The sequence below is a fragment of the Trifolium pratense genome, linkage group LG4, assembly GCF_020283565.1.
Source record: "Trifolium pratense cultivar HEN17-A07 linkage group LG4, ARS_RC_1.1, whole genome shotgun sequence".
NCBI classification, from domain to species: Eukaryota; Viridiplantae; Streptophyta; class Magnoliopsida; order Fabales; family Fabaceae; genus Trifolium; species Trifolium pratense.
In genome coordinates, this window is record NC_060062.1 from 4,356,823 (window position 1) to 4,384,743 (window position 27,921).

Here is a 27,921-nt window from a genome sequence, read left to right on the forward strand (position 1 = left end):
TGAAAGACTTGAACATAGAAACTCTAATTTTCAAAGTCTATATTGATGAAACAAGCCTATAATGCTAATGAACTGTACCAAACGTTTTTGCAATCTTCAAATCTCTTTCTAATTAAGTAGTTGCAGTTAATACAAAATATTGAAAATGAAAGATTAATATAGTTTCTGTATTTACAATAGCAATACTATAATAGCAGTAAATGACACTAGATAATGGCTATGTAATTGAAAATACATGAGATTCATTGCCTACTTAATTAAGGATCAGAGTTGTTGGAGGCACAACCTTGTGACTGCATACAATCAATCACATCTAAACCTTTCGATTAAGACCAGACAGTCTAAATTTCAAACTCGGTATTTTAGATTTTAAAAACAAACATAATCTACACCAAAACCGAATGGTCCATATGTGGCTAGCTGCATTTAATCGCACTATACACAATCTCAATTCCAATTAGTCCTTAGAGTTGTAGCACAAGCTCCACAAGAAAGAGCTCCTTATCAAAACCGAGTCCAGAAGGTTCAACAGCCTGAACTAAACCATCCACCATTCCACCAAACACATATAAATGACGACCAGAAGGATCTACACAGGCACGATGAAACGATCTAGATTTTGGTTCATATCCATTTGATTTCCAACGTTTCCATATTCTTGTCAACACTCTCTTTGAACTCGCTGTGGTTGAAGGAAAAGAACTAATATCTAATATCCAAAAGTCATTTTTCCTATGTCTTGATGAGTCTTCTCCTCCATAAATTAGCAATCTACCTCCTAAAACCATTGTAGCAGTGTGACCAACTCTAGGAAGTGAAACACCATCTGGTATGTTTTGTAAATCATAAAGGACTTGAATCCATCTCATGTAACCTTGACAAGATTCCAATAACCACAAATCATGAAGCACTTCATAACCTAAACCTCTACCTCCAAATAGTATTGTCCTATTTCTTCCAATGCAAGTCAACGTGTGTCCTGAACGTGGTGGAGGCGATGGATGTATAGCAATCTCATGCCATGTACCGAAACAATGACTATCTGACAGCTCTAAGATCCACGTGTCCCCTAAACGGAGGCCGTGAAGTCCAATTCCTCCATGGATTACCATTCTCTTGTCATCAATGCAACAAGCAGCATGAGCTCCCCTAGGAGGTGGAGCAATATTCCCAACATCTAGCATTTTCCATGAAAATGTTATGCCTTTGTTTTCATTATGTGTAACTTTTCCAATCCATGTATCATTTTGACGGTTTCCATGGTCATTGATACCTCCAAAGAGAACAAGCAAATCACCCATTTCTACACATGTATGACCAAATCTTCCACTTGGTATGCCTGAATGAACTGTCTTCCATTTCAATATTCTCGGGAAATCATTACCGATGTATGCCACCCACGTGTCATCAAGATGTCGTCCTAAAACAAAGCACGGACAAATATATAATATATTAGCATATAACTACTCAAGTTGTATCCTTTGCCGCCTCTTTAGTGAAACATCAGACATTTGATCAATCTAACTATTGAGACGATCATATCTCTTATGTTAGATTAAATCAAAGTCATAACAACTAACAAGGACTTTGAAGTCCAAGAAGACAGTGTATAAATTATTCATATGGTGGCATATTCTCCAAAAAGAAAGGGTCATAATCTAAGTTTCAAGGACCATATAAGAGTCCACAGGTAAACAAATTCTTCCTATGGTAAGATCATCAAGTTGAAGTCTACTAGGCAAGTTGAAATGCTTAAAATCCCAATTTACATCAATTACTGTAACAAGACATCAACAAGAAAAAAACTGATACTCATGCCTACTTGATCTTTCAAATAATATGATATAATGTAACAAACTTGCCGTGAAAATAACCATGAATTCACTTAATGCTCAATCATAACACCTCATCTAGGCAAATGCTAGTAGTTAGTTTATTAGAATAAATGTTAATAGATCAAACTCTGAACCCTGCACTTTTGTTACTCCAGTGTTACGATTGTACAATTTTGGTCCTGATGTTACAATTGCTCGAATCGGATCCTCTATATAGCCAATTGTTACGATCAGGTCCTTCTCTCCATTAACCAGTCTAATTTTAAAATCTAGAAGCCTACATAGCCAATGTGAGTCTAAGCTAGCGTTGACTTAGAAATTAGACGGTTATTAGATAGAAGACCTCATTGTAACAATTGTGATACCCGAGAGACTCAATTCGCACAATTGAAACTAGGATCAAAATTGCACAATTGTGATGTAAAGAGACTAAAAGTGCAAAGTTTTTTTAATAGTAATATTTTTCTGTCTAATTCCTTTCTTATAATATACAAAAATAGATAAGATTATAATATATAATAATCAGGTCCAAAACCAAAAACCATGTGAATCACTTATGAAAATACACAGCACAAAACAACAAAGAAAATAACCAAAAACAGAAAGAAAAAAGAACATAGAAAGAGAAACTAACCTCCATCACAACCACCACCAAACAAAACAAGACAGTCAGAAACAAAGTTGAGAGAGTGAGAAGCTCTTGCTTTAGGGAAATCCAAATCTCCATGAGGGTATGACAATTTATGACAACAAACAGAATCTATCTGATATACTTGCTTATAGAGTTTCATCCATGAAAACTGATTGAAATTATTACAAGACTTGAGTAGTGAATCCACACATGTTGAACCTAAGTCTCTCTTGCATAAAGATTTCCACAGTGTGTCTGATGAAGTTATAGCTTTGAATCTCTTGCAAGTCACTGAAAGAGATAGAATTGCATCTATAGGAAGAAGAAGGATAATAGTAAAGATGTAATCTTGAGGTATGTTGGTTATTGGTGATCCACTATAATTTTGATTATAACTAACACTAGTGGTTTCTTCCATGTCTGGTTTTTTTTGTTTTGTTTTTGAAGCTATCTATGGTTTGATGCTTGATGGAAGAACAAAGTTTATGTCTTTTATGGTTGGCTTGTGTTTGGAAGAAGACAGAGAAAAGGGTTTGTTTTAGGTAGATGCAGTGTGGTAGATTGATAATTGAGAATTGGTAAAAACTGGTTTTTGTTGAGTAATCTGTCGTATTGAAGATAATGGTAAAATTTTTGCTGTATAAAGATTGATTTTTGACAGGTTAGTGGGGTGCCCATTTTTCCTTGTCGTTTTTATGAAATTATTATGAGTCTTGGTTTTTCTTTCAACATGCTTTGGCTTGTTTTTCTAGCATGCTCATTTTTATTAGGATAAGACAAGAGGTTTAACTTTTATTCAAAACAACAAAAATTGAATGAAAGAAGGAAATAAAAATCTCTGACACTGTCAAAAACATCACTGTGCATAGATACATATATAGATACATATAGGATACGGAAGCTTTTGCCTTACCATATACTATTAGATGGTGCAATTAATTAGTATTTAGAGGATGGTTTGTCAAGTTGACTTGTCCAAAAATTTCCATCAATTTAAGAGGTTGAATTAGACCCTACACATTAAGGACATGTTGTTGCTTTTAATTTAGGTTGCCACCTACAATTGATAGAGTTTGGATAGACCAATAATACTAATAATAATTGGAAATTGAATCTGCCTAATAGAGTCAGAACGTGATTAGTGTGTGATAAAAAGAAGGTTTTCTATTATGATAATAATGGACCCTCAACTAAGCAAGTGCATGAAATAATCACTTTATCTTAACAAAGTTTTAATTATGACAAGACACAAAGTGTATCCGTGAGTTAGCTTATCTTGAGAAATTTGGCAACTACGGAATTTTACATCAAATTTTTAACTGGCATTTTATACCACACATGGAAAGTTTATTCAAGCAAAGAAAAATTAAAGAAAAAAAAAAAGAAAGAAAAGAAACACAGTACTTTATTTCTTCAGAGACAGAAATGGATTTGATGCATTCAACAGCCACTACAGTCAATGATCTCAGCAGTTGAAAATCAGACAGTTAATTTGAAGTTTCTGATTTGCTGAAATCATAATGTAAATTAGAAGACTGTGGTGACTGCAGAAATTATTGACAGCAGGGAATCCAGTTTCTCCCATGAGACCCACCAGCCTAAATAAAATATCCTTTGCATGTTGCACATATGATACAATTTCTGGTGCATGTTAGCCACCTTAACAAAAAGTATAAATTAATGCGTCCAAAAAAGTAAAAGATTAGAAGCTTGCGGGGTTCGGAATCTTCAATCTTGTCTACTCCTGTCAAAGAGAGAGGATAACATTACGCGCACGCAACTTCTTATTTTTGCAAATCAACGTCTTATTTGTGCAAATTGCACACTTTTCCTATGTGTATTAATTTCTGAAGAGCAGCTTTAGCTTCTTCTAATGTTTCTACACTCTGCCCTTCGTCAAATGATATCCTCTGAATATTGAACTGCATACAAGACATTAAATGATACTAAGAAAAAGAAAAAAACAGCGACGATATTAGATAGTTAAAATAACAGTTGTAATAAAGCTTACCTGGGCACCTTGACGGACCCTAATATCAGTCCCTTTGCTGTCGATAGATATGAGTGCGGCATCATCTACCTCAACCTCATTAGATAGTAGTTTCTTTAGGGGCTTTGAGAATATAGCATTGAGTTCCTATTGTTTCAAAAATAAAACCAAGCAATGAAATGATATAAATCTGTTAGAGACTCCCTACTTGTGTAGCTCAGTAGGTTAGTCATTTGTTTAGTAACAAAAGCTGTTAGCATCAGTTGTATCAGTTTGTGATGGCTAAATGTTTAGATATAATTAACCGTTTTAACTGTTGTTTCCAACTGTATATTAGACTATTAGAAAGCAAAAACTCAAACACGCAGTTCAATATAATATGAAATACAGAGTTTCTGAGAGATTGTTATTTGGTAAATTTGGTTTATTTTCTCTTGCACTTTTTCACAGTTTCTTCACCCATGCTCAGATTCTTTTTACTCAGAAAGATTTTAGACAATCATATTAACAAGTATCCAAATGACGCAATGACATTGAAAAAGATTTGACTGAAACAACTAGACTCACTCGGACATCAGCCTAAGTTCGGTCTGCAGGTTATTTTCTCGGATGGGAGAAATAACTAATATGGGTTAGGACTCAGAAAAGGAAAAAAGTAACGATTAACTAGTAAACCCATTTATCCATCCTGAGTGACGTATGTGGTGAATGTCCCTTTAGTTATGCATTCATTTCCACTTTCCAGCGCTACTATGCTTAAAAAGTTATTATCTCCCTTACAGAAACCAAACCCATAAAGTTCTTCTAAATGGGGTAAGAAAGAAACAACTTGTAAGTTAGAGGTAAGAAATAGATGTTATTTCCTTTAATTCTTGAGTTAGAATTCAGAAAAATTTACCTTCAGATACTGCTCACCACCATCAACTGCAATCTTATCAGGTTGAAGGGTTTCATATTCCTTTACATCCACCCAAGCAACAGTACCAAAGCCTCCAATGAAATATATGTCACTGACAAAGACAAAAAATGATTGAATTAAGTATGCCTAGACTGCAAGTTTCTGTACCGAATAGCAAGAAGAATTTGTATTCCTAATTCTGTATGGATTCTGGTTCATGAGTGCTGTATTATCTTATAATGAACTATATAATATAATATTTTCTGGGAAGTTTCAAAGGAAAACAAAAATTCTTGCACATGATATTCATGCTTCACCAAACCCCAAAAATGATCGAGTCATGACTAACCAAAAAAATTGGCAAATATAAACCAGGCCAAAGTAAAATGCTCCAAAAAGAGTTTGCATACAAGATGATTTGTTCAACACTAGTTAACATAACTGGAAACTTGGAAAGTAGTCAACCTTATATTCTGCATCCTAAAATAGTAGAAGTTGCCCCACTGTTGAGAAGGACCCTGATGGTGTTTTGCGATGTATTGCTTATGTGCCCATTCCTGCAGGTACAAATTAATATTATGATATGTGCAACAAATCTCAATCAGAAATAGCTACACATGTGGTTGAAGGTAAAAAAAAAGTGCAATAAACCCACAAGAATAAATTAACCAGTCAATAACCTGTTGGTCTTCTGGAAGCGGATAAACATCCCCGAAAATAGTTACTCTTGCATTGGACAAACCACTCCATCCAGGTATCTAATGAACATAACTGTCAATAAACTCAGATGGAGAAAAACAAGAAGCGCAATATAAAAGCTTAGATACGAAATATCAAATGGCAAACCTGAACAACAAGAGTGCATTTTGGGTCAGCCATCAAATTCCTTGTGTGAATTGCAAGAGGAGAAAATGAGAATATTGGATCTGCAAATAAAGAACACAAGACATGTTTTATAGATAAACAAAATGAACAAACAAGTAAACCATAATAGTTTAACAAATCCTACCGATCTATAACCTATCAAATAAGGCAATGATCAGCATGAAACAGAATTCAGAAATGAATCAAATTATCTAGCTTATGTAATGGAGAGGAACATTCAGTACCACCACACTGGCACATCCAGGAGCACTTTAGTGTGCAAGTATCTTGAGGTGGACTGTCAATTTTCATCTATCCCGTATCAGTAATTGTAATTTGGATTGGAATTCTTAGGAGCTTGTGCCTATATTCTAACTAAAGCAGGAAATGATGAAACCCAATATCCCCAGAGGCCCAGATGTTATTCCCATAGACTCATGGCACAAGTTTATACTAGAAACAAAGATAAACCGAATGGAAATAGTGGGATGAGTATTTGTAAAATGAGAGACAGTGGGGAACTATAGAATATGGGAAAGCTGTAACAATATGGATGGCTATCACATGGTTTTTATTTATCTCACAAATCATATGGTATGACCATTTCATGTTAACTTAAAGTTTGATTTCACTTAACTTCTAACATTTTATGCTAATATATATATATATATATATATATATATATATATATATATATATATATATATATATATATATATATATAACTTGTATATGAACTATTCAGCTGGGAACTAATGGCTTTATCAGTTCAATGATGATAGAAACCAACTGATATATAATAAGGAAGTAGGGAAAATCCCTTTGATTACAAGAATGATACCGCAGTACTTCGAGGGTCTGCACCTCCATAATGCCAAACTGGCCCCTTTCCAATCAAATCCCAAGATACCCTCTTTCTCAATCACCCCTTCTATTTATTAAGTATTACCTATTCCTATTCTAATGGCAGTTATTTTCTATAATAACTGCTTATTAGTAATTAAAATTGCCTACTAATGATTAAACTGCCTACTAATATTAATAAACAAGGCCCACTATTATTTCTATCCTAATTAAGGCCCATATCTAACAAATGACTGGTTCGGTTTTTATAATATTTGGCAAAAGATGCAGGGGGAAGAAAGAAAGAGATAGCGGATGAAAGGCTTGGGCAGGCTGGAGTAGTCTGCTTGGGTACAAAATCCCCATTGTATGTTGTTTTATTTTACATTTTAGTTTAAACAGCCCGGTTCTACTACTAAGCTGTTTAGAGTTTGTAAGTCCGCCTAATTTCACCCCAAATCTCCAGCTCTTATTCTCACTGTTTTCTGAGCAAGAAACAAACCTGGATTTGGAATCATCTGTTATCATGCCCAATTTACAACTACTTAATTATATCCATTTCATGAACTTGGTAACCAAATACTAGGATTACGAGAACCAGTTATCAAGAATGTTACATATCCAACACTTTGGACCAGTGGACCACAACTCCCAACTTAATCTCCTATTAACATATTACTCAAACCAAGGATATACAGCCAATAACTAAATCCATACTGCACAAAATATTTATAAATGAATATGAAAATCCAATTAAGCAAATGAAAAATTATCAACTTACGGCCCATTGAATCCGGAGCAAAATCAACCAATGAACCAAATGGGTATCCTTCTCGTCGGTGGTGCATACGAGACATTACAGTGCAAAGATGAGCAAACCTGGCCTTGAATTATACAAGGAAGTAACATTTGAAAGTCAACAAAGGTCATCTATGAATGAAACCAGTGCTACGTTCAGTTCTACAGCAGAATATATACAATAATGACAATGTTACCTGCTCCATCAAATTGCGAACCGCTAAAGCAGGTTTAGGCAAACCATGTGCCGAGGTTGCACTCTGAACACCACCGGAAATCGGAGTTCTGAAAAGTCCAGCCCTAGTACCCCCACCCGACCCACTTCCTCCTGGGGTGGTAATAGTTGACCATGACATTCCCGTTTGTATTGGCTCATGTAAATCTTCATCATCATCATCAGTACTCTGAGAATGGCTTAAATTTTCCTTCAGAATTATAAAAATCCACCCAAGTAAGTCACTCAAATGTCAATGACAAACACATTATTTGATCATCTATAACAATAGACCAATCATCAAAATCAATTCTTGAATTTTTTGAAGTGATAGATACATTCACACACTCAGTATCAATTTTGATCCATACTATTCAAACACGAATTTGATAAAATACAACTATATTAGATTAAATTCTGGAGACAAAATCAATTCTACATCCAAACATACACTAAACATGTACCTGAGGGTGAGAAGGTAAAGCAGAGGCATTGAGTTCATCACCTTCTCCGCTAGGAACTTGAGTGGAAAGAGCAGAGAGACGAAGAGGAATTGCAACCAATGAGTGTGAGTTTGAGAGTTGATTGATTTTGAGGAAGGAAGGTCGCGGTGTTACTCCGCCGTAGACAGAGGCGGAAGGAGAAGTGAGATGGTGGTGGAGGAGTGAATGAGTGTCGGAAAGTGAATGAAACGACATCGTTTGGATTGAATTCTGTTATTTGGAAATTAAGCGCTGAGGTTTTGGGGTTTTGGAGGTGAAACTGAAAGTGAAAACCATTACGGCAGAGAAGAGAAACAAATAATATAATATATAGACTTAAGTAAAAGTTTTGTTTTTTAAATATTCCAAATCTTTCTTTCTGATTTTGATTTTGATAAAGTTAGGGCTATGCATGTATGGTGGTGACTCAGATACAGATTGACATTCAAAGTCACAAAGAAGGAAATTTTTTGGAAATATATATATAGTATTTCTTTATTTTTTTTGACGGAAAATATAGTATATCTTTATTAATATTTTTTTATGAAATATACTGTATTCCTTTATTATTTTTTGATAAAATATATTAGTTTTTTTTTTTAATATATTAGTTACTTCCTCCGTTTCAAATTATTTGTCGTTTTAGAAAAAAAAAACAAAAAATTAAGAAAGTGTATTTTTGCACCTTGTTTTCATATTATAACCTTATTTTAATTCACCAATAATTTTATTAATATGTTATGTACCAAAAAAAAAATTAAATTTTTTTTTCTTTTTCAAATATGTATATATTAAGTCTTTTACGGTTTTCACAACTACTCCTAAATATTTGGAATTTATATGATGATATAATAGACAAAATATGACCTTATATTATCAAAACGACAAGTAATTTGAAACAATTTTTTTTCTAAAACAACAAGTAATTTGAAACGGATGAAGTATCTCAGAATATATTTATTTTTTTATTGGATTTTTATGTTTTAAAAATTGAACTTTTTATATTTCAAAAAAAAAATTGAACCCTTTTTTTAAAGTTATTATATTTGATTTAATGGTGAGAGGTTTGAGTAATATGAATTTTAAGTTGACCTTAATTTGTAACCAAACTTATGGAACCAAACTATGAATATTTTCTCCGTTTATTTAAACATGAATTTTAAGATGAATTTGAAACCAAACTATGAATTTTAAGATGATCCATTTGTTTAAATTAACATTGGAGGTCGAACAATTTGTTACTATGAATTTCAGTTGATTTTACTATTTCTAAATGAATCATTCAAATATTTTGAAATCATTTCAGTTGATTTTACTATTTTTAAATGAATCATTCGAATATTTTGAAATCATTTCAGTTGATTTTGTTGTGATTTTGAATGTGTTACTATTTTGATTTTCCTTAGTGTTTAGGGTTTAGTTAAAGTTGATTTGAATTGAAGTGGTGTATTGTGTTTTTTTGTTTTTTTTTTGCTTTCGCTATCAATTTAATCTGGTTCGGGGGACAGTTCTGACATCAAGTGTTCCAGTCCCCTCCCAATCGCAGTTGCGGAAGATCGAACTGTGGTCCTCCCTACCATGTTCATCGTCAATAGTAGTTTTAGATTAACTTTTAGTTTGAAATTACACTCTGTATTATTTTATTCTCTTTTTAATATAAATAATTAGTTTTCACATAAATTAATTTTGTTTTTATATATTTTTTATTGTAATTTCATAATTTAAGTGTAAAATTGTTTGATTTTCAATTAATTACATATTTAATCAATGATTTGAATATTAATTACATATTCTTTCTAACAGTATTAAATTTGTGTTTGTAATCTATATTCTATATACTCTAAAGATAATATCAATTACTATTAATTAGTAATAATATCAATGATTTGTTCATGTAATACTCTTTTTCCATATAGCTTTTAATTGCTATATTAATTTCCAACCTTACCTTTGTTACCTTCAAGTACAAGTTTCCAAACGTTAGGTACAAGTTTCAACATCCCTCACCTTTTTCTTTCTCAATCACATTCACACCTTTCTACATTGATTTCTCACCTTACTTCTCTCACTTTAATCTCAACATTGATCAAAAACATTATGCTATTATATTATACATAAAAGTTTATCTCTAATCAATGTATATCTTTGTACCATCTTTAATTATATTATAGATAGATTATGCTATTTGATTAATCTTTGATTCTTTCTCTCATCCACAAGACAAACATTCTAATGAGAACATCAACATTTCGTTTATGTCTTCTAATTGTTGTTGTAATATGTTTGTTATTATTTGGAACAATTTCAAGATTGAATATTCCAAATGTTTCTTACTATGCCACAATCACAAATGTACAACAAAACTACATTAATGATCCTAAGAAAATTCTTGTCTCTAAAGGAAAAGGGTACCCTCCTGTTTTTGCATATTGGATTTTCGGCACGAAAGGAGAGAGTAAGAAGATGACAAGGTTGTTAAAAGCTATATATCATCCAAGAAATCAATACTTACTTCAACTTGATGATTGTTCCTCTGACTCTGAAAGAATGGATTTAGCTCTCTATGTTAAATCTAATATTGTTTTTGAGGAATTTGGAAATGTGAATGTTGTTGGAAAGAGTTATGCTATTAATAAGATGGGATCTTCTTCACTTTCTGCTTCTCTTCATGCTATTGCTTTGCTTCTTAAAGTCAATTCAGATTGGGATTGGTTCTTCACATTAAGTGCTTCAGATTATCCTCTCATGACTCAAGATGGTAAGTGTCACTAGCTACTAATGTTTTTTGTTCATCATGATTTTCTTCTTAGGACTTACACAAAATGTGTTTCCTAGAATTGTGATCATCTTCATATTCAAATGAACTAATTTGTGCAGATATCCTTCATGCTTTCATGATCCTACCAACAAATATCAACTTTATTCATTACACTAACAAGACACTAAGGAACGAGTAAGTAATCTCAAAATTAAGGTTTGGTTTATTTCCTCAATTTTAATGCCAACAATTTTTTAATCAAATAGTCATAGTGATAAGATAACTATAGATAGTGTAAAAAATGGAACAATTTTTTTCAAATAACTCAATCATGTATTCTTATAGGTTGTAAAATGAAAATGATGCAGGCAACGAAACATGAACCAAATAGTGGTAGACCCAAGTTTACATGATGAAAAGAGTAGTTCACTTTACTTTGCTGTTGAGGCCAGAGATACCCCTGATGCTTTTAAGATATTTCGAGGTCAGTTTAATTACTTTCAAACTTCCATAAGATATTATTTTTATCAAACTTGAATTTTAGTGCATGTTTGAATAGACGGTGATCGATAAAATTACATTGATCCACCGTAATTTTGGTACAATTTGCACTTTTGAATTTCACAAAATTATAGAACCACGGGGATTTTGTTGAATTTCAATAAATATATCAAACGTATTAATATATTGGGCCTAAACAATTCACTCACTAGTTAGATAAAAATTTGTCTAATTGAACCAAGACATTGAGCTCAAGTGCTTAATAAACTCTCACTATGAGGAATTGTTCGAGAGAACTCGAGTTCGATTTCTAATGAAAAGTTTTTTTAGTCAAAGTTTCTTAACGTCCGAATTCTGAATTATGAAACCCCCTTCTCCTGCGAATCAGAGGGTTAAAAAATTGAGTAATTACAGTTTAGTTTTTACTTCCCGATTTAGACCCTCGAAAAAAAATGGGTAGTTCAAATTTAAACTCGGTTATTTATTTTCTTTTTTTTTGAAAAAGCTAAATTAGCCCACCCAAATTGGCGCCAGAGAGAATCGAATCTCAGACCTCAAGAGGAGCACACTCCCAGGTCCCAAGCCAATACCAATGCACCAACCCAAGTGGGAGTGTCAGGATTTGAACTCCGATCCTTACATAATACATGCAATATCCCTACTAACTGAATTATTATGCTCATAGGGACCAGTTAAATCTAATTTAAAACATGTCTTAAAATACAATTTACACCATCTTCAACAGGCAATCTAGATATTTGCCTCCGTCAATTATGAGTGTATCAACAAAGTTTGTTGCTGTAGCCAATTTTTATTTTATTTTTGAGTTGGAACTTGGAACCTTGTGAATAAACAAAAAGTAATAATTTATACAATGATAGTAATATTAGTAAATGAGGGGTGCAAAACATAAAAAACTGCACACACAAGCCCGCCCCACTCCAGTCTCCACACAACAACATTTTTTTTTGTTATTTACAATTTAAATAGATAATAACTCTAGAAAAAAAAATAATTTTAGAACCATTTTTAATATTTATGTAAAACATTTTTAATAGGTTCACCTTGGATGATTCTTACAAGATCTTTTTTGGAGTATTGTGTAAATGGATGGGACAATTTACCAAGAAAGCTACTAATGTTTTTCAGCAATGTAGCTTATCCTATGGAAACTTATTTCCACACAGTCCTATGTAACTCTCAAGAGTTCAATAACACAATAGTAGACAATAATCTAATTTATAGTCTTTTTGATAATGATCCATCAGAATCTCAATTACTTGATATGTCACACTATGATACAATGATGGAAATTGGTGCTGCATTTGCACGTCCATTTGGTGAAGGTGAACTTGTTCTAGAGAAAATTGATGATTTAGTTCTTAATAGAACTTTTAATGGTTTTGTTCAAGGAGAGTGGTGTTCAAATTCAAATTTAGAGATAAATAAAACTACAAAGGTTTTAGAAATTGAGGAAGGTATGTGTTCAATATCTGGTAATATTGATGTTGTAAAGCCAGGATTGTTTGGAATCAAACTTAGAACTCTATTAGGTGAAATTGTTAGTAGTGGAAGATATAGAACTAGTCAATGTCAATTACAATTGGTGTGACAAAAAATGTACAATGTTGCTTGAATCACTTTGAAGGTGTGAATTCATTTTTAACCAATGCTAACTAAATGGGCTATTTAGGTTTGGAACTGAAGATTAAAAACTGAGTTTTGCTCCTTTTGGTTCTTTTTTCATATGACATGTTTTGTGTTTGACTATATATGTGCAATGTTTGGATTTGTGATATTTGATAGAATTATAATTTACGATGAAACACCGTAACTTCTAAAAGCTATATTTTGGAGTTTCAACAAAATTATCATGTCACTGTAATTTCGACAAACATTTGTATTTGAATTTAATTTAGTGTAAAATTAACGAGATCATAATAACACTGTTGAAATTTAAAGCATATATTTGTCAAACTCACAATGGCTCAATGTGATTATGGCAGTCTAACCATGAATGCAATGTTGCACTATTGACTATAAAGATAAGAAGGATAAAGATGATACATGTACCACAAGTTCATAACTGAATTTGGGAGTTAGCAATTATGGAGAAATCACAACATGTATAAGTATAGGATATTATAGATAACCCTAATCTTCAGATTTGTGAATATAAACTATTTGATCCTTAGATTTTTTATTTTAAATCGGTATGCAATCTTAGGAACGACAAATTTGATGGACAAATCTTACTGTCCACTTGCAGATCCCCATTTAAAGTCGGAGTTTTTTTTTTCCTACTTTGTATAGACTAGCCCATTGAAATTGGCAGAAATCAACTGTAAAACCTTGAGAGGAGCATACTTCAAGCACTCAAATCAACATCAAGCAACTCAATTGGGTTTATTTGATCCTTATATTGTTTTTCTCTAAAGTTCTCCTTTTGGTTTTTTTTAGAGTTCAAGCTCTAGCTTTCACATGCACTATATTATTACTCAAGAGTCAAGACCACACTTAACTTAAGTTGCACAATTGGGGTCATTTGTATTTTCTTTTAAACGAAACAATCAACCACTTGAATTTTTAATAGATTTTTTCTAATTACACCGCCTATTTTCATGATTACACCACCTAAATAGTATCTCAACTACAAAATACTTTGCCAAAACAATGTTACTGAATTAACAATATTTTTTTGAAAAATTAATCACGTTGCACAATTGATAAGCAAGGTGACAAAGAAAAAAGAAGAAAAAAAGAAAGAATATGATATAGAACAATGTCCATTGTCCATGGCAGAATAAAAGGATTTGACAAAAGTATGAGAAAGTAAAAGTTTGGGGGAGATTGTGGAATGAGAGTAATATTTATACTAAAATGATAACTAGTGTTTCAGGGTCCTAGTTAAAAGGAAATCAAAATTAGAAAATTTGTTTTGAAATTTATATTAGTTAATATTTTTAAAATATAAAAAATTATATTTCTACTTTCAAAAAAAATAAAAAATGATATTTCTAATGTAATACTCCCTCCGGTCCTTTTTATAAGGAACACTTAGGGCAAAAAATTTGGTCCTTTTTATAAGAAACTTTGACCAATTTTCAAATGTTTTAAATGTTCAATTTCACTTATGCCCTTATTTATTATGAGAGAGAATTTAAAAATAAGTAAATTAGTTGAATAAAGAGTAATTAAATAAGAGTATATATGGAATAAATTTAAATTTATAAGAGTATTAAATGAAAATAATTATGTTAAATGTGATTCCTTGGTCTGTGTGATTTTTTTCAAATTGTTCCTTATAAAAAGGACCGGAGGGAGTATATACTTCTTTTATCTTCTTAACTAATGTTTCGGAATTCGGAGGACCGGTTATGATCATAACTCATGTATACATATATTTTAAATTGGTCAAAATAATCAATCAAAATTTGTATATATTTATAATACTAAGATATTTTATAAATTATGTGAAATGTCATTTGAGTACAAACATATTTTATTGCCCTCATAATTTTTTTTATTGTCTTAATTGAATACCACTAAATTTATTTATATTTTATAAAAGTCTTAATTGACACGAGATTTTTGTATCATAAATTTATTTTTTGTAAAATTCATTGAAATCTCAATCCAACACATCCCTAAATCTTGCAATTTATTTTTCGATTTTTATTTTGGATTAAATGCTACAAAGGGGTCTCCTCTTCGCTTTTGTAGTACTTCGATGCAATAAAAATTCAAATTTACTAAAAACAAAAAAGATGAATCTGCAAATAAACTCACTTCATCCATGTTAAATGTTAATAGCATAAAACGACAAATTGCATAATCCATAATTTGAAGTTTAATTTGCTGTTTTTTGTTTTGTTTTGCTTAGTTTTTCCTATGCATTTAAAAAAAATCTCAAAACTAACAAAAAAAAAAAATTCTCAAAACTAACAGAATTTATAATCAAATCCTGAACTAATTATTTTTTAATCAGATCATTCCATTACAATGTTTTTTTTTTTCAGATGTGTCAAACTCAAACATATATTTTCCATAAAAAAAAAAAAACTCAAACATATATTTGTGATATATTTATCTTCTACAAAAAAAATATTTGTGATATATATTTGTTTGTCACATGCAGATAGAGATACGACAAAATGCATAAATCTGTATAATACTATAATTTATTACTTTTTTAACGGTAACGTTAGAAAGTTTATAACCATGAATTATTAAACGAATACTAATTAAAGAGATCAATTATGGTTAAGAATGAGACATGACAACTAAACTAACGTGATGATTTTAAAATTAAAATGAAATGAAACATGTGGTTTAAAACATAATATATATTGAGAAAGAGAGAATCTAATACACAAAAACTCAACTCTCTCCCACTCCGTGGAAATTATTCTTTTAGAAACTTCCAACAACAACCACAGAGAAAGTCTTACCTAGGCACAACAATTTAGGCACAATTTTTAGGCACTCACACATCAATAAAAAAAATTAAATGGAAAATATATTTGTCACATCAATTAATATCAATTCAATTCTTTTCTCTTTAATATTTATTCACTTGTTGTTAGTGTGCCTAACAAATAATTATTTATGTTTGTGTCCATATAAGTATTTCTCACAACCACAATGAAGTGCTTTTATATGGACCCCATATCTTGCATCATTACTTTATAGAAACACATTTTTAACCACACATTTATCTCCATTATTACATATTTATTTATTACTATACCTGTTCTTGGTTATGAGTAAAATGACTGAACACCATATATACCAACCTATTTTTGTGGTAGCTCAACCTCTTTGATCGAGTCTTTAATTTTACTATTACATGGTAGAAATTGTGTGGATTAAAAGTTGGGACCAAATGTGTACTAGTAGCATAGTATAGTAAGATAGGTGACGTGTGGTTATAAAATTGGTGCTCATAGTTATCCTAGTAATAATAGAGCATCAATTATGGACTTATGGTTGGTGCATGTTCAAAAGTTAATTAATGTACCTCACAACTAAAACAAGATTTTCTCAACAAAAAAAAACTAAAACAAGATAAAATATTAAAATTTGTTAATTAGCATAACTTAGATATTGATTTTAGTCAAAAATAAAATAAAATATTGATTATAAAATTTGAATCGTAACATCAACTAATGGTCCTTTTGAAGTAGTAGACTGATGACATAATATAAATAAGGATTGAACTTAACTAAATTTTACAAAATTAACTTGAAAAATGAAGAATGTCTCTCTTTTTAAATTTTTATTAGATCTTAGTATATAGAAGTATTTTGGCTTAAATATGTTATTAGTCCTTGTAATTACATCATATTTTGGTTTCAGTCCCCGCAATTTTATTTGTTTGATTTAAGTCCTTGCACTTTAGAAAAAAATTGGTTTTGATCCCTGCTGTGAGTCAAACGTTAAAAAAAAAAAGACAAAACTAACATATTGCCACGTGACACTATTGATGATAATGTAGCTAATCATGATGATGGTGATCTTAATCCTGCTGTTGTTTTTAATGCTGGTGATGATAACCAGCAAGTTAATGCTCAATTAATTGCTGGTGATGCTGTTAATAATGATGAACCTAATGCTCAAATAATTCTTGTTGAAGCTGTTATCAATGATGATCCTAATGCTCAATTAATTGCTGGTGATGCTGTTAATAATGATGAACCTAATGCTCAAATAATTCTTGGTGAAGCTGTTATCAATGATGATCCTAATGCTCAATTAATTGCTGGTGATGCTGTTAATAATGATGAACTAAATGCTCAAATAATTCTTGGTGAAGCTGGTATTAATGATGATCCTAATGCTCAAATTCCTACTGATGCTCAAATAATTCCTGCTTTAGCTAATGTTGATCTTGCTGTTAATGACCATGTTGATGGTCAAATTGTTCATGGTAATGTTGTTAATAACCATGTTAATAATCTGGGACCTATAGCTAATGTAGTGCCTCCTAATCGTCCAAATCAATGGACTGAGAATGAAGAGCAAATGTTGTTGACTGCTGTTGATCAATACGAACATATTGCTGTGTTGACAGTGAGGTTTGAGATGATAAAGAATGATCCAGTATTTTCTGTATTTTTTGCTCACAGAAGTGTAGAAGCTCTTTTGACTAGGTATCGTTTGATGAAAAGGCAGAATAGGGCTTTTCTTCATGTTGTTGCTCTTGGGAATCCACCAGGTGGGAATGGACCTAACCTTGATGAATTGCCAGCAGCAGCAACACCATTTGGTAGTTACTGTGAAGTATTGAGTCGTTCATTCCCACCTGTGAAGCAGTAACTACTATCAAGGTTAGGTCCATTCCCACCTGGTGGATTCCCAAGAGCAACAACATGAAGAAAAGCCCTATTCTGCCTTCTCATCAAACGATACCTAGTCAAAAGAGCTTCTACACTTCTGTGAGCAAAAAATACAGAAAATACTGGATCATTCTTTATCATCTCAAACCTCACTGTCAACACAGCAATATGTTCGTATTGATCAACAGCAGTCAACAACATTTGATCTTCATTCTCAGTCCATTGATTTGGACGATTAGGAGGCACTACATTAGCTATAGGTCCCAGATTATTAACATGGTTATTAACAACATTACCATGAACAATTTGACCATGGTCATTAACAGCAAGATCAACATTAGCTAAAGCAGGAATTATTTGAGCATCAGCAGAAATTTGAGCATTAGGATCATCATTAATACCAGCTTCACCAGGAATTATTTGAGCATTTGGTTCATCATTATTAACAGCATCACCAGCAATTAATTGAGCATTAGGATCATCATTGATAACAGCTTCACCAAGAATTATTTGAGCATTAGGTTCATCATTATTAACAGCATCACCAGCAATTAATTGAGCATTAGGATCATCATTGATAACAGCTTCAACAAGAATTATTTGAGCATTACGTTCATCATTATTAACAGCATCACCAATAATTAATTGAGCATTAGCTTGCTGGTTATCATCACCAGCATTAAAAACAATAGCAGGATTAAGATCACCATCATCATGATTAGCTACATTATCATCAATAGGATTATTAACTACAGCAGCATTTTGAAAATCAAGCATAATTTCGGCGACAAGTCTTTCATTGAATCGTGCAGATCGTCGTGGAGGCTTTGTCCTGAATAAGATGAATTAAGAAATTATAAATAGATCACAGATTGAACAGATTTCACAAAGCGTGTTTAACAAATTAATCAATTATCACTACACTCAAATTAAACCTAATCTAATTAAATTATAAATAAGATGAATTCAGAAATTACAACAAAGAGATTCATATTACAACAAAGAGATTTAACCTTTCATATATGAGAATTTTGAAGAAAAACCTATTTAACACATTATAGGTTACAAGAATTCATAACAAATGCATCACCTACGTTTCATTCAATTAATAATCAACAACTGTATCAATTTTAACATATTGAAGGAAAATTCACCGATTAAAATCACAGAAATTCAATTAAATATGGTTCTGAAATTAATTTAATATCAAAGTTCATTCAGCCTTGCAGAACATAACGCCGTGGTTCTGAAATTAATTTAGTTCAATAATCAATAATTCCATAAATTACAAGAATTCATAACAAATGCATCACCTACGTTGCATTCAATTACTAATAAACAACTGTATCAATTTTAACATATTGAAGGAAAATTCACCGATTAAAATCACAGAAATTCAATTAAATATGGTTCTGAAATCAATTCAATATCAAAGTTCATTCAGCCTTGCAGATCGGAATGCATATCACAGTTCAATAATCAATAATTCCATAAATTACAAGAATTCATAAAAAAATGCATCAACTACCTTTCATTCAATTACTAATCAACAACTGTATCAATTTTAACATATTGAAGAAAAATTCACCGATTAAAATGAAAGAAATTCAATCAAATTTTGTTCTTAATGTCATTACCTTAGCAAAGATTTTGAAAGACCAAGAGAAAGGCGAAAGAAAAGCGAAGCGGGAAACAGAGAGAAAATCGAAGCGGGAACGAGAGAAACGGTTATCGAATGGAAAATGAATAATTTTAATTGAATGTATAGTGGATCGGTTATGTATAGTGAAACTGGGCCGGGTTGGATGGTTAAGGTCCAAAACCCGGCCCAAACTGCTACACAAGCATCTATTCTTTTCAAACTACTACAAAATCTATTTTTAAAAAATAAAAATAAAAACACTTTACTTTACTCATGTTTATTTCAAATTTATCTAAAATTATTTCATCCTTCTAAATGAAAACTTTAATATGAAAAGTTGTTTTCAACAACTTTTTTAAAAATCTATTTTTTATTTAAATCACATGCCATGTGCAAAGTATACTCAATGGAAGAAAATAAACTATGATTGCAAACATAAAAAATATGATGTGGTAAAAATCTATTTAAAATCGTTAAAAGAAATTTTTTTTTTAAGTTTAACGAAACATAACCAATATGATGTGGTAAAAAAAAATAAACCATCAACATCATTGAACAAAAAATAAAATCGAACTCAAATACCAAGTAAACCAAGCTTAATACATAGAATAGAACAACTAAAATTTAAAATTAAAAATAAGAAAAAGATGAAGAGATAAAGAAAAGAAGAAATATAAGATGAAGGAATGAATGTTGAGTTCAAGATGAATGTTAAGAGTATTTATAGACAGATGTACTTGGTGTGGGTAAATTGATCGCATTCGCACCGCGTATAAATAATAAATAAATAATAATAATCAAACAATAAAAAGGGCATGTAATCAAGACTTTTCATTTCCCAACTCTAAAATCATACTGTACTTTTAAATTGCATAGAAACTTGCCTTTTAATTTCCCAATCAGCATTCAAAGGTAATTAAATTTAAATTGCATAAAAACTTGCCTTTTAATTTCCCAATCAACATTCAAAGGTATTTAAATTCGCAGAAAATTATTGGGTCAATTCAATGAGTTTAATTGATATTATTCTCTATAAAAAAAAAAGTTTAATTGATATGTTATGTCGATGTATATCAATTAAAGTTATTTTGCACATGCATCCAATAATATACCTGCACATCATTTATGGTAATTAAAAACATATTATGTGTCACATTCATTAAATGATGTGGCAACGCGTCATTGGATCTATATGTAAAAAATCTTTACACCGACAGTGCACAACAATTAAACTAAAAAAAAAAATTATATGCACCGTCAATGTAAAGTTATTTTGCACATGCATCCAATAATATACTTACACATCATGTATGGTAATTAAAAACACATGATGTGTCACATTCATTAAATGATGTGGCAACGCGTCATTGGTTTGTTGTGCACCGTCGGTGTAATTTTTTTTTTGCACATACATCCAATGACGCGTTGCCACATCGTTTAATGAATGTGACACATCATGTGTTTTTAATTATCATATATGATGTGTCGATATATTATTGGATGCATGTGCAAAATAACTTTAAACTGACGGTGCATATAAAATAAATTCTATTATTATTATTATTATTATTATTATTGTTATTATTATTATTATTTTGTCTAATAACCTACCATTTGTTAAAAATTCTATCTTAAACGTAAATAAGTGGAGTTTTCGGGATTCGAATATCTGTTCCTACAAAATATATGAGATGTCCACCAATCGTTAGTTGGTTCAGTGGTGATTGGCGCTGAACTTGATAGGGAGGACTGCGGTTCGATCCCCCGCAACTGCGATCGGGAGGGGGCTGGAACCACTTGATGCCGGAACTGACCCCCGAACCAAATTCAACTGGTGGTGAATGCCAAAAAAAAAATATATGTGATGTCCCTAAAAAAATACAATTTAAACAAAAAAAATTGAAACGTTTTATTTCAATAAAAAAATATACTAGGGGATACAAAAATATTTTGTTGAAAGTTTTATTTCAACAAAATAATTTCAACAAAAAACGTTTTATTTTGTTTTATTTTGATTTTTTGTTGTTGGTTGATAGGCGAAATGACGAAGTCATTGAAAACTCACACATACAAAGTGAAGTGACTGTGATTCGTATCTCGGTTCTAACATTTGACACTAACAATTTTGACATTTTTGTCAATTGAGCTAGAATTTGTAGACTTTATTTTGATCTTCTAACTATACTTATGTATGTCAAATACATCCTTTTTATTAAATTTTGTAGCACAATTTTTTTAATAATAAAAACATCTTTTAAAATCTCAATTTAATTCACTCCTAAAATTTAAAATCTTAACCCAAAATGACCAATTTTTATTTTTTTAATATATAATTCGTCCTTATAAGTTCGCTTTTTTTAGATTTTCGTCACTGTATATTTTTTTATATAAAAAAATTGTCCGTGAAAGATAATTGTTGTTGCGTATACAGACCCGTATATTTGCACCGGTCTATTAACTTTTATTTGATATTTATGTTTGCCTGTTTCCCAGGTAGTCCATTGGTTGATGAGTCACTTTGTAACCTAGAGGTACTTGGATTGAAACTTGACATTAGCAAAAAAAAAGTTGGTCTTTATATTAAAGTATAAAGTTATTTTGCTAATTTACACTACATGTACAGAGAACAAAAAAATTTCATGTATTTTACTCCGGAACAAAATTTGTAGGTTATGTATTTTAGTGTGGGACAAAAAATTTAGTTTTTTTGTCAAGTGTTTTATCCTCCAATTTGTCCAGTCCAAAGAACAGTTTTAAAATCAAACATCGTACATATGAAATTGTAATGTTCAATCTTTTATTTTTTAGTAGAACAAACGCACCTTAAAAATGTAATTTTCCTTTCATACCTAGTTCGGTGTAGTAATCAATGAACATCAATGAAACTTAGGCTCCATTTGGCAATGACCCTTCAAGATTGAAATATCTTGTATCTTTTTGTTCCTGGACACAAGATTCATAGGGTTTACCTGCATATATAAAACCAATTTCAGTTTTAAGCACAAAGTAGGTACAAACTTTGAAGGCTTAAGTCAATGTCTATCATTAGTTTTTCATAAGAATCGAAAAAAATTGGTTAAAATGGGTGTGGTTAAATTAGAAACACTTCAATTCATCAGAATTTGAATACAATATACTATAATAAAATGAAAGTTAGCTTGTAAATGGTAGCCAATCAAAACAATCAATAGTGGGAGGGAGAATTTGTTCAACCCACCATCATCCAAATACACGGTTAGCTAAGGAGGAAAAAATAGACGTAAACAAAGAAAATACAGTCAGTGAACTCAGAAGATTAGAGATCGAGATGAGGGAGCAAGATTGAGATATACCAATTGAAGGAGGAGTCATCGGCAGTGAAATGATGACTGAACGACGGAGAGAATTAGCGAGTTGAGAGAAGTTTCCGTGACTATCAATTTCCAATTCCTTTGATTTTAGGGTTCTTCGTTTCATATGTGGTGACAATTTCTAAATCCACCAATCTTCTCTTTCGCCAAACCTGATAAAAAAAAAGCGCACGGAGATTGAAGCTATTCAAGAGAAACACGGATCCAACAATATTAGTGAACGCAGGTTGAACACAGATTCTGAGGTAGAGAAAGATTGGTGAATGGGTTCGTGAACAAAATCGGGTTCAATTGAGAAAAGAGTTGGCTTAGATTGTGGATTTGTGTAGTTGGGAACTGAAGAGAGTTTAATGAGATTGAGGGTTTGTGAGATTGAGGGTTAGTTCATCAGAGAGGGAAATTCATAGTTAGCCCATACAAAATTCCAGCTCTCAATAACATCATCGTAACCGGAAATTCCTTTCAAACCAGGATGAACACAGCATACCTCGTCCCTTTTCGCCCACATTGCTTGCATAGCTGCAAGGTCACCATTCCTGAATGAATTATAAAACTTGTTGTTTGCTCCAAGCACTTCTGTCTTGCTATCTTTATGAAGGCTTTTTAGAGTATCTCTTATTTCTGCCGCTTTAGCATAATTCTCCTCAGCAATTGCATTCTGTAACTCCTCCTCTAAAGTTTTTTCATCTAATGCAATGTTCTCGCTACTCAACATACTCTCTGAGTCTTCGCTTTTTTACTCCCTGTCGTGTCCCTGAGAGAAACCAACGACATTTTCATAAAATGAAACATTAAATTTAGTAAAATAGTTAGTACAGAATAGTTAGGGCCATGGATGAAAATATAATCAGACTGCAGCAAAATCAAGACAACAGAAAGAAATAACCAACAATTTCTATGCTCGTTCACTAGACACAAACTATAATAAACCGTTGTTTAGGTCCTTGAACGTGTCAAGGGCTCTCACTATATTGCTTGAATGTATTACAGTTACAAAAACATCCCTGGATTTGTCTGTCCTTAGAGAGTTTGATCCACTAATGTGTCTTTCATTAGTTAGAATAGTCCTTAAATGTCTCCTCTTAATAAGTTTAGTCCACAAAATCAATAACAAAAAACATAATCGATGATGTTTTTGTAATTTCAATTCCAATACATTCAAAGACTATAGTAAACACACTTTACACATTTAGGAACTAAAATGACGATTTACTCAATTATAATATTATACAAAAAGAGCCCTGAATTGATTTTTAAGGGTTGAAGCAAAAGAAACTTACCTAATCTTCTCATTTGAAACTTGAGGCATTGATTAGGAGAAATAGATAGTTGGTTTCCTCTTTCACTTTTTCCAAAAACCAACCTATTTGGCTCAAAGGATGACAGACAAACATGATGTCGCTTGTTAAAACTATTCATGAACAAACCCGGCGAGAAATTAAACTCCTTGAGAGTAGAAGAAAGTCCCTTCATGAAAAAACTCAAAATTAATCAAGATTGAAAGGGAAAACATAACTTCATCTTTATTCCTCAGCATTTCATGAAGTACAATTTCCTTAAGTAAAATTCATAAAAAGGTCACCCTTTTTTCAATCATTCAACGAAATTCTAGGTAAACAAAATACTAACATTCAATCGATTAGAGTTATAAATCATTTCTTCCTCGTGAGCTTAGCTCAATTGGCAGGGACATCGCAGTTTATATGCAGGGGCCGTAGTTCGAACCCCCGGACAACCCACTTATTCACCTTAAATAATGAAATTTCTAGCCACTAGGTTACTGACAAAAAAAAAACTTATAAATCATTCCAAAATTTCCATTTCAAGTAGTTGAATTGAATCTATATTAAATCCAGGAAGTTTTACATCAATTTATCGTTGATCAACACACAAATACTCTAAAGTGGTGATTTTAAAGAACCTATAAAAGAGACTTCTAAATTCCGCTAAAAAAAATAATAAGAAAAAGAAGCAAAGTTTTAAGGTTTAAAACAATGAGAAGCTTACATTGAAGGATAAGGCAGTTCCGGTAGTTGAAAGTTGTTATTGAAAGTTTACAACAAGTAGTAAAGGACTTGCATGAGTTGAACAGAAACACCAGATAACGATGCTTATGCTGAAATTCAGAAAATAAATAAATAAATAAATTAGTGATATTCCTTCACCAGAAATTGCTGTGTACAAATACAAACTCAAATAATCTACGAATACAGCAGCGGCTGCTACTTTAGAAAGTATGAAGGAATATGAAACTGCTAACTGAGTATCAGCAACACAATCCTACTTGTTTCTATTAGCAGTATTATCAAGATTAATTGTGATGCTAACCTCGCTGGCAAGAGAAGGCCGATGGGGTTTGGGAGCTACCTACCTTTCGCGACTCCAACGGGTTCCTGGTGGCTGGCTGCAGCAGCGACTTGGGAAATGGCCGGGTCTGAAGACCCTGCTATATATCAAGCACTTCAGATGGCGTTGGATTGGATTGCAGTACTATCGTAGAGATGATGATTCAGGGAGAAAAGCAAATCCCTAGAACGTGAACATTATAGGGAAAAGATTATCCAATTTAGCAAAATCGGGTTCGATTGAGAAAAGAGTTGGCTTAGATTGTGGATTTGTGTGAAATTTGAGAAGTTGGGAACTGAAGAGAGTTTAATGAGATTGAGGGTTTGTGAGATTGAGGGTTAGTTCATCAGAGAGGAAAGATAATTGTTGGCGAAAACTAATATTTTTATTAATTTAAGTGTTTTATAATATACTGTAATTTTTTTTTCTTAATTTGGTCTATTTAGCGTCTGCCATTATAGACACTAACATATTTTTGTATTTTTAATTTCTTTAGCTTCTAAGTAACGTCTGCTTTGGCAGACGCTATATTTAATGTCTCATTAAAAATTTAAATTAAATTGAAAAAAGATGTAGAGTCCGCCCAACAGACACAATGGGGACGCTTGTAGCGTCCGTGTCGTGGCTGACGCTAAAATTTTTGAAGCTAAAACACACTTTTGTTGTAGTGGCGGAAATTTTTAAGAAAAATGCTAAGGATAGTATAGTCTACTTTTTTTTTTCACCACCAGATTAATCTGGTTCAGGAGTCAGTTTAATATGTTTGGTATAGTCTAATTTTTAGAGAGATCGAGTTTGCTCCAATTACTCATCATTCATTTATTGTTCATTTCTGAGAGTGATAAACACAAGTGTATTAGTGGAACTCACTTTAACAAGTGGATCCGACTAATCTTCTACATGTGTTTATCTCTGTTATAAATAGACAATAAATAGAGGATAGATAAATGGAGCAAATCCAAACTGTCTAGAAATTTCACCCTTAAGGTGGATAAGTGGATGCTTGTGGTTCGAACCCCGACTCTTACACATAAAATACAATGTCCCTGCCAACTGAACTAATCTCACGAGATAAAACTCCTTTTTAGAAATATAAATCAGGTGGCTTTTAGCTTAGAGTGACGGAGCCAGAAAAATATATTCGGATGGGCCATTCAAAAACTATATTGCATACAATTGATGATAAAATAATTATATGTTTTTTATTATATTACATTATATTAAAAGAAAAATAATTGTTCTTAATTGAAATTAGTCTTAATTTTTTTTATAGAAAATTATAATGGAAACTGTGAATTTTTTGTTGATATAAAAGTTGTGTTTTATTCACACAAAAATTAGCTTTGAATTTATCTTTATATTAAGTATTTAAATTAGGTAAATGAGTATTCTTCGAAGAAAAAAAATTCTATCATTTAAAAAATTACAATAACTAATTATTAATTTAAAAATTATCAAGAAAATAAAGTTTCATTTTTAACTAAATACATCCAGTTTATTTACTCACTTTTGCTTATATTTGGGAACGGATAGAGTATATATGAAAAGCAATGTTAAGTAAAAAATAAAGGCTTAAATATCCCATTAGTCCCTGTGTGTTCCCGATTTTTTGGTTTTAGTCCCTGTATGTTTTTTTTTTTTAAAATAGTCTCTGCATGTCCAATTTCTTTTGGTTTTCGTCTCTCCCTTCTTAAAAATGCTAATCTGGCTAACGGCATGACATGTGTCATGTTGACGTGGCAAATGAATGACCAAAACCAAAAAAAATTATAAATAAAGGACCAAAACCAAAAAAACAAAATCCCTAAAATAATTTTTTTTTAAAAAAAAAACAATTTTTAACATTTTTTTTACTTTTAAAAAAACCAATTATTTTTTTCAAATATAAAACAAAATTTAAAATATATATATATATAAGAGTGCTAAAATTTAAAATCCATAAGCCTATAAATTTGTTCACATTGTGCTAAAATTGGTTTAGGACATGCTAAAATATCTGGCTATAATGACAGTGTGCTTAAAATTGCACCTCAACTTAGGCCCCGTTTGAATTAGCTTATTTTTGAACATATGCAAACAGTTTGTGCAATTTTTATGTATTACTCCCTCTGTTTCAAATTACTTGACGTTTTAGGAAAAATAAATTAAGAAAGTGTATTTTTGCACCTTATTTTCCTATTATACCCTTATTTTAATTCACCAATATATTTTTTTTCACACACTTTCTCTTTCCAATAAATTTAATATATTATGAACCAAAAAATATTAATATGTTATGTACAAAAAAAAAAATTAGTTTTTCAAATATATATTAAATCTTTTTCAGTTTCAACAACTACTCCTAAATTTTTGGAATTTACATGAGGGTATAATAGACAAAATATAACCTTAAATTATTAAAACGACGGGTAATTTAAAAAAATAAAATTTT

The 27,921-nt window shown here is 31.4% G+C and overlaps 5 protein-coding genes across 5 annotated transcripts; 1 reads left to right on the top strand and 4 right to left on the bottom strand.

Moving 5' to 3' along the window:
• Positions 1 to 139: 139 nt before the first annotated feature.
• On the bottom strand, positions 140 to 3,711 carry LOC123920849 (F-box/kelch-repeat protein At1g51550). Its single transcript, XM_045973176.1, has 2 exons — positions 2,470 to 3,711; positions 140 to 1,420 (listed from the first exon to the last, which is right to left on the bottom strand). Exons 1-2 carry the CDS (start codon positions 2,882 to 2,884, stop codon positions 465 to 467), a joined length of 1,371 nt encoding a protein of 456 aa, XP_045829132.1. The 5' UTR covers positions 2,885 to 3,711; the 3' UTR covers positions 140 to 464.
• A 142-nt stretch (positions 3,712 to 3,853) lies between these two features.
• LOC123920850 lies at positions 3,854 to 9,012 on the bottom strand. The gene is made up of 9 exons (XM_045973177.1): positions 8,538 to 9,012; positions 8,057 to 8,284; positions 7,843 to 7,945; positions 6,201 to 6,280; positions 6,035 to 6,112; positions 5,820 to 5,911; positions 5,355 to 5,466; positions 4,478 to 4,603; positions 3,854 to 4,388 (listed from the first exon to the last, which is right to left on the bottom strand). Exons 1-9 carry the CDS (start codon positions 8,769 to 8,771, stop codon positions 4,272 to 4,274), a joined length of 1,170 nt encoding a protein of 389 aa, XP_045829133.1. The 5' UTR covers positions 8,772 to 9,012; the 3' UTR covers positions 3,854 to 4,271.
• Positions 9,013 to 10,575: 1,563 nt separating this feature from the next.
• LOC123921849 (beta-glucuronosyltransferase GlcAT14C-like) lies at positions 10,576 to 13,484 on the top strand. The gene is made up of 4 exons (XM_045974546.1): positions 10,576 to 11,313; positions 11,433 to 11,508; positions 11,682 to 11,797; positions 12,873 to 13,484. The coding sequence occupies exons 1-4, from the start codon at positions 10,788 to 10,790 to the stop codon at positions 13,424 to 13,426; spliced, it is 1,272 nt and encodes a 423-aa protein (XP_045830502.1). The 5' UTR covers positions 10,576 to 10,787; the 3' UTR covers positions 13,427 to 13,484.
• Positions 13,485 to 18,198: 4,714 nt separating this feature from the next.
• Positions 18,199 to 19,718, bottom strand: LOC123920879. The gene is made up of 3 exons (XM_045973209.1): positions 19,681 to 19,718; positions 18,276 to 18,984; positions 18,199 to 18,225 (listed from the first exon to the last, which is right to left on the bottom strand). Exons 2-3 carry the CDS (start codon positions 18,927 to 18,929, stop codon positions 18,199 to 18,201), a joined length of 681 nt encoding a protein of 226 aa, XP_045829165.1. The 5' UTR covers positions 18,930 to 18,984; positions 19,681 to 19,718.
• Positions 19,719 to 23,316: 3,598 nt separating this feature from the next.
• Positions 23,317 to 23,880, bottom strand: LOC123920880 (the record flags this gene model as incomplete). Its single annotated transcript, XM_045973210.1, has 1 exon — positions 23,317 to 23,880. A coding segment is annotated over one exon (357 nt), but the record flags the coding sequence as incomplete, so codon positions are not given.
• Positions 23,881 to 27,921: the final 4,041 nt, after the last annotated feature.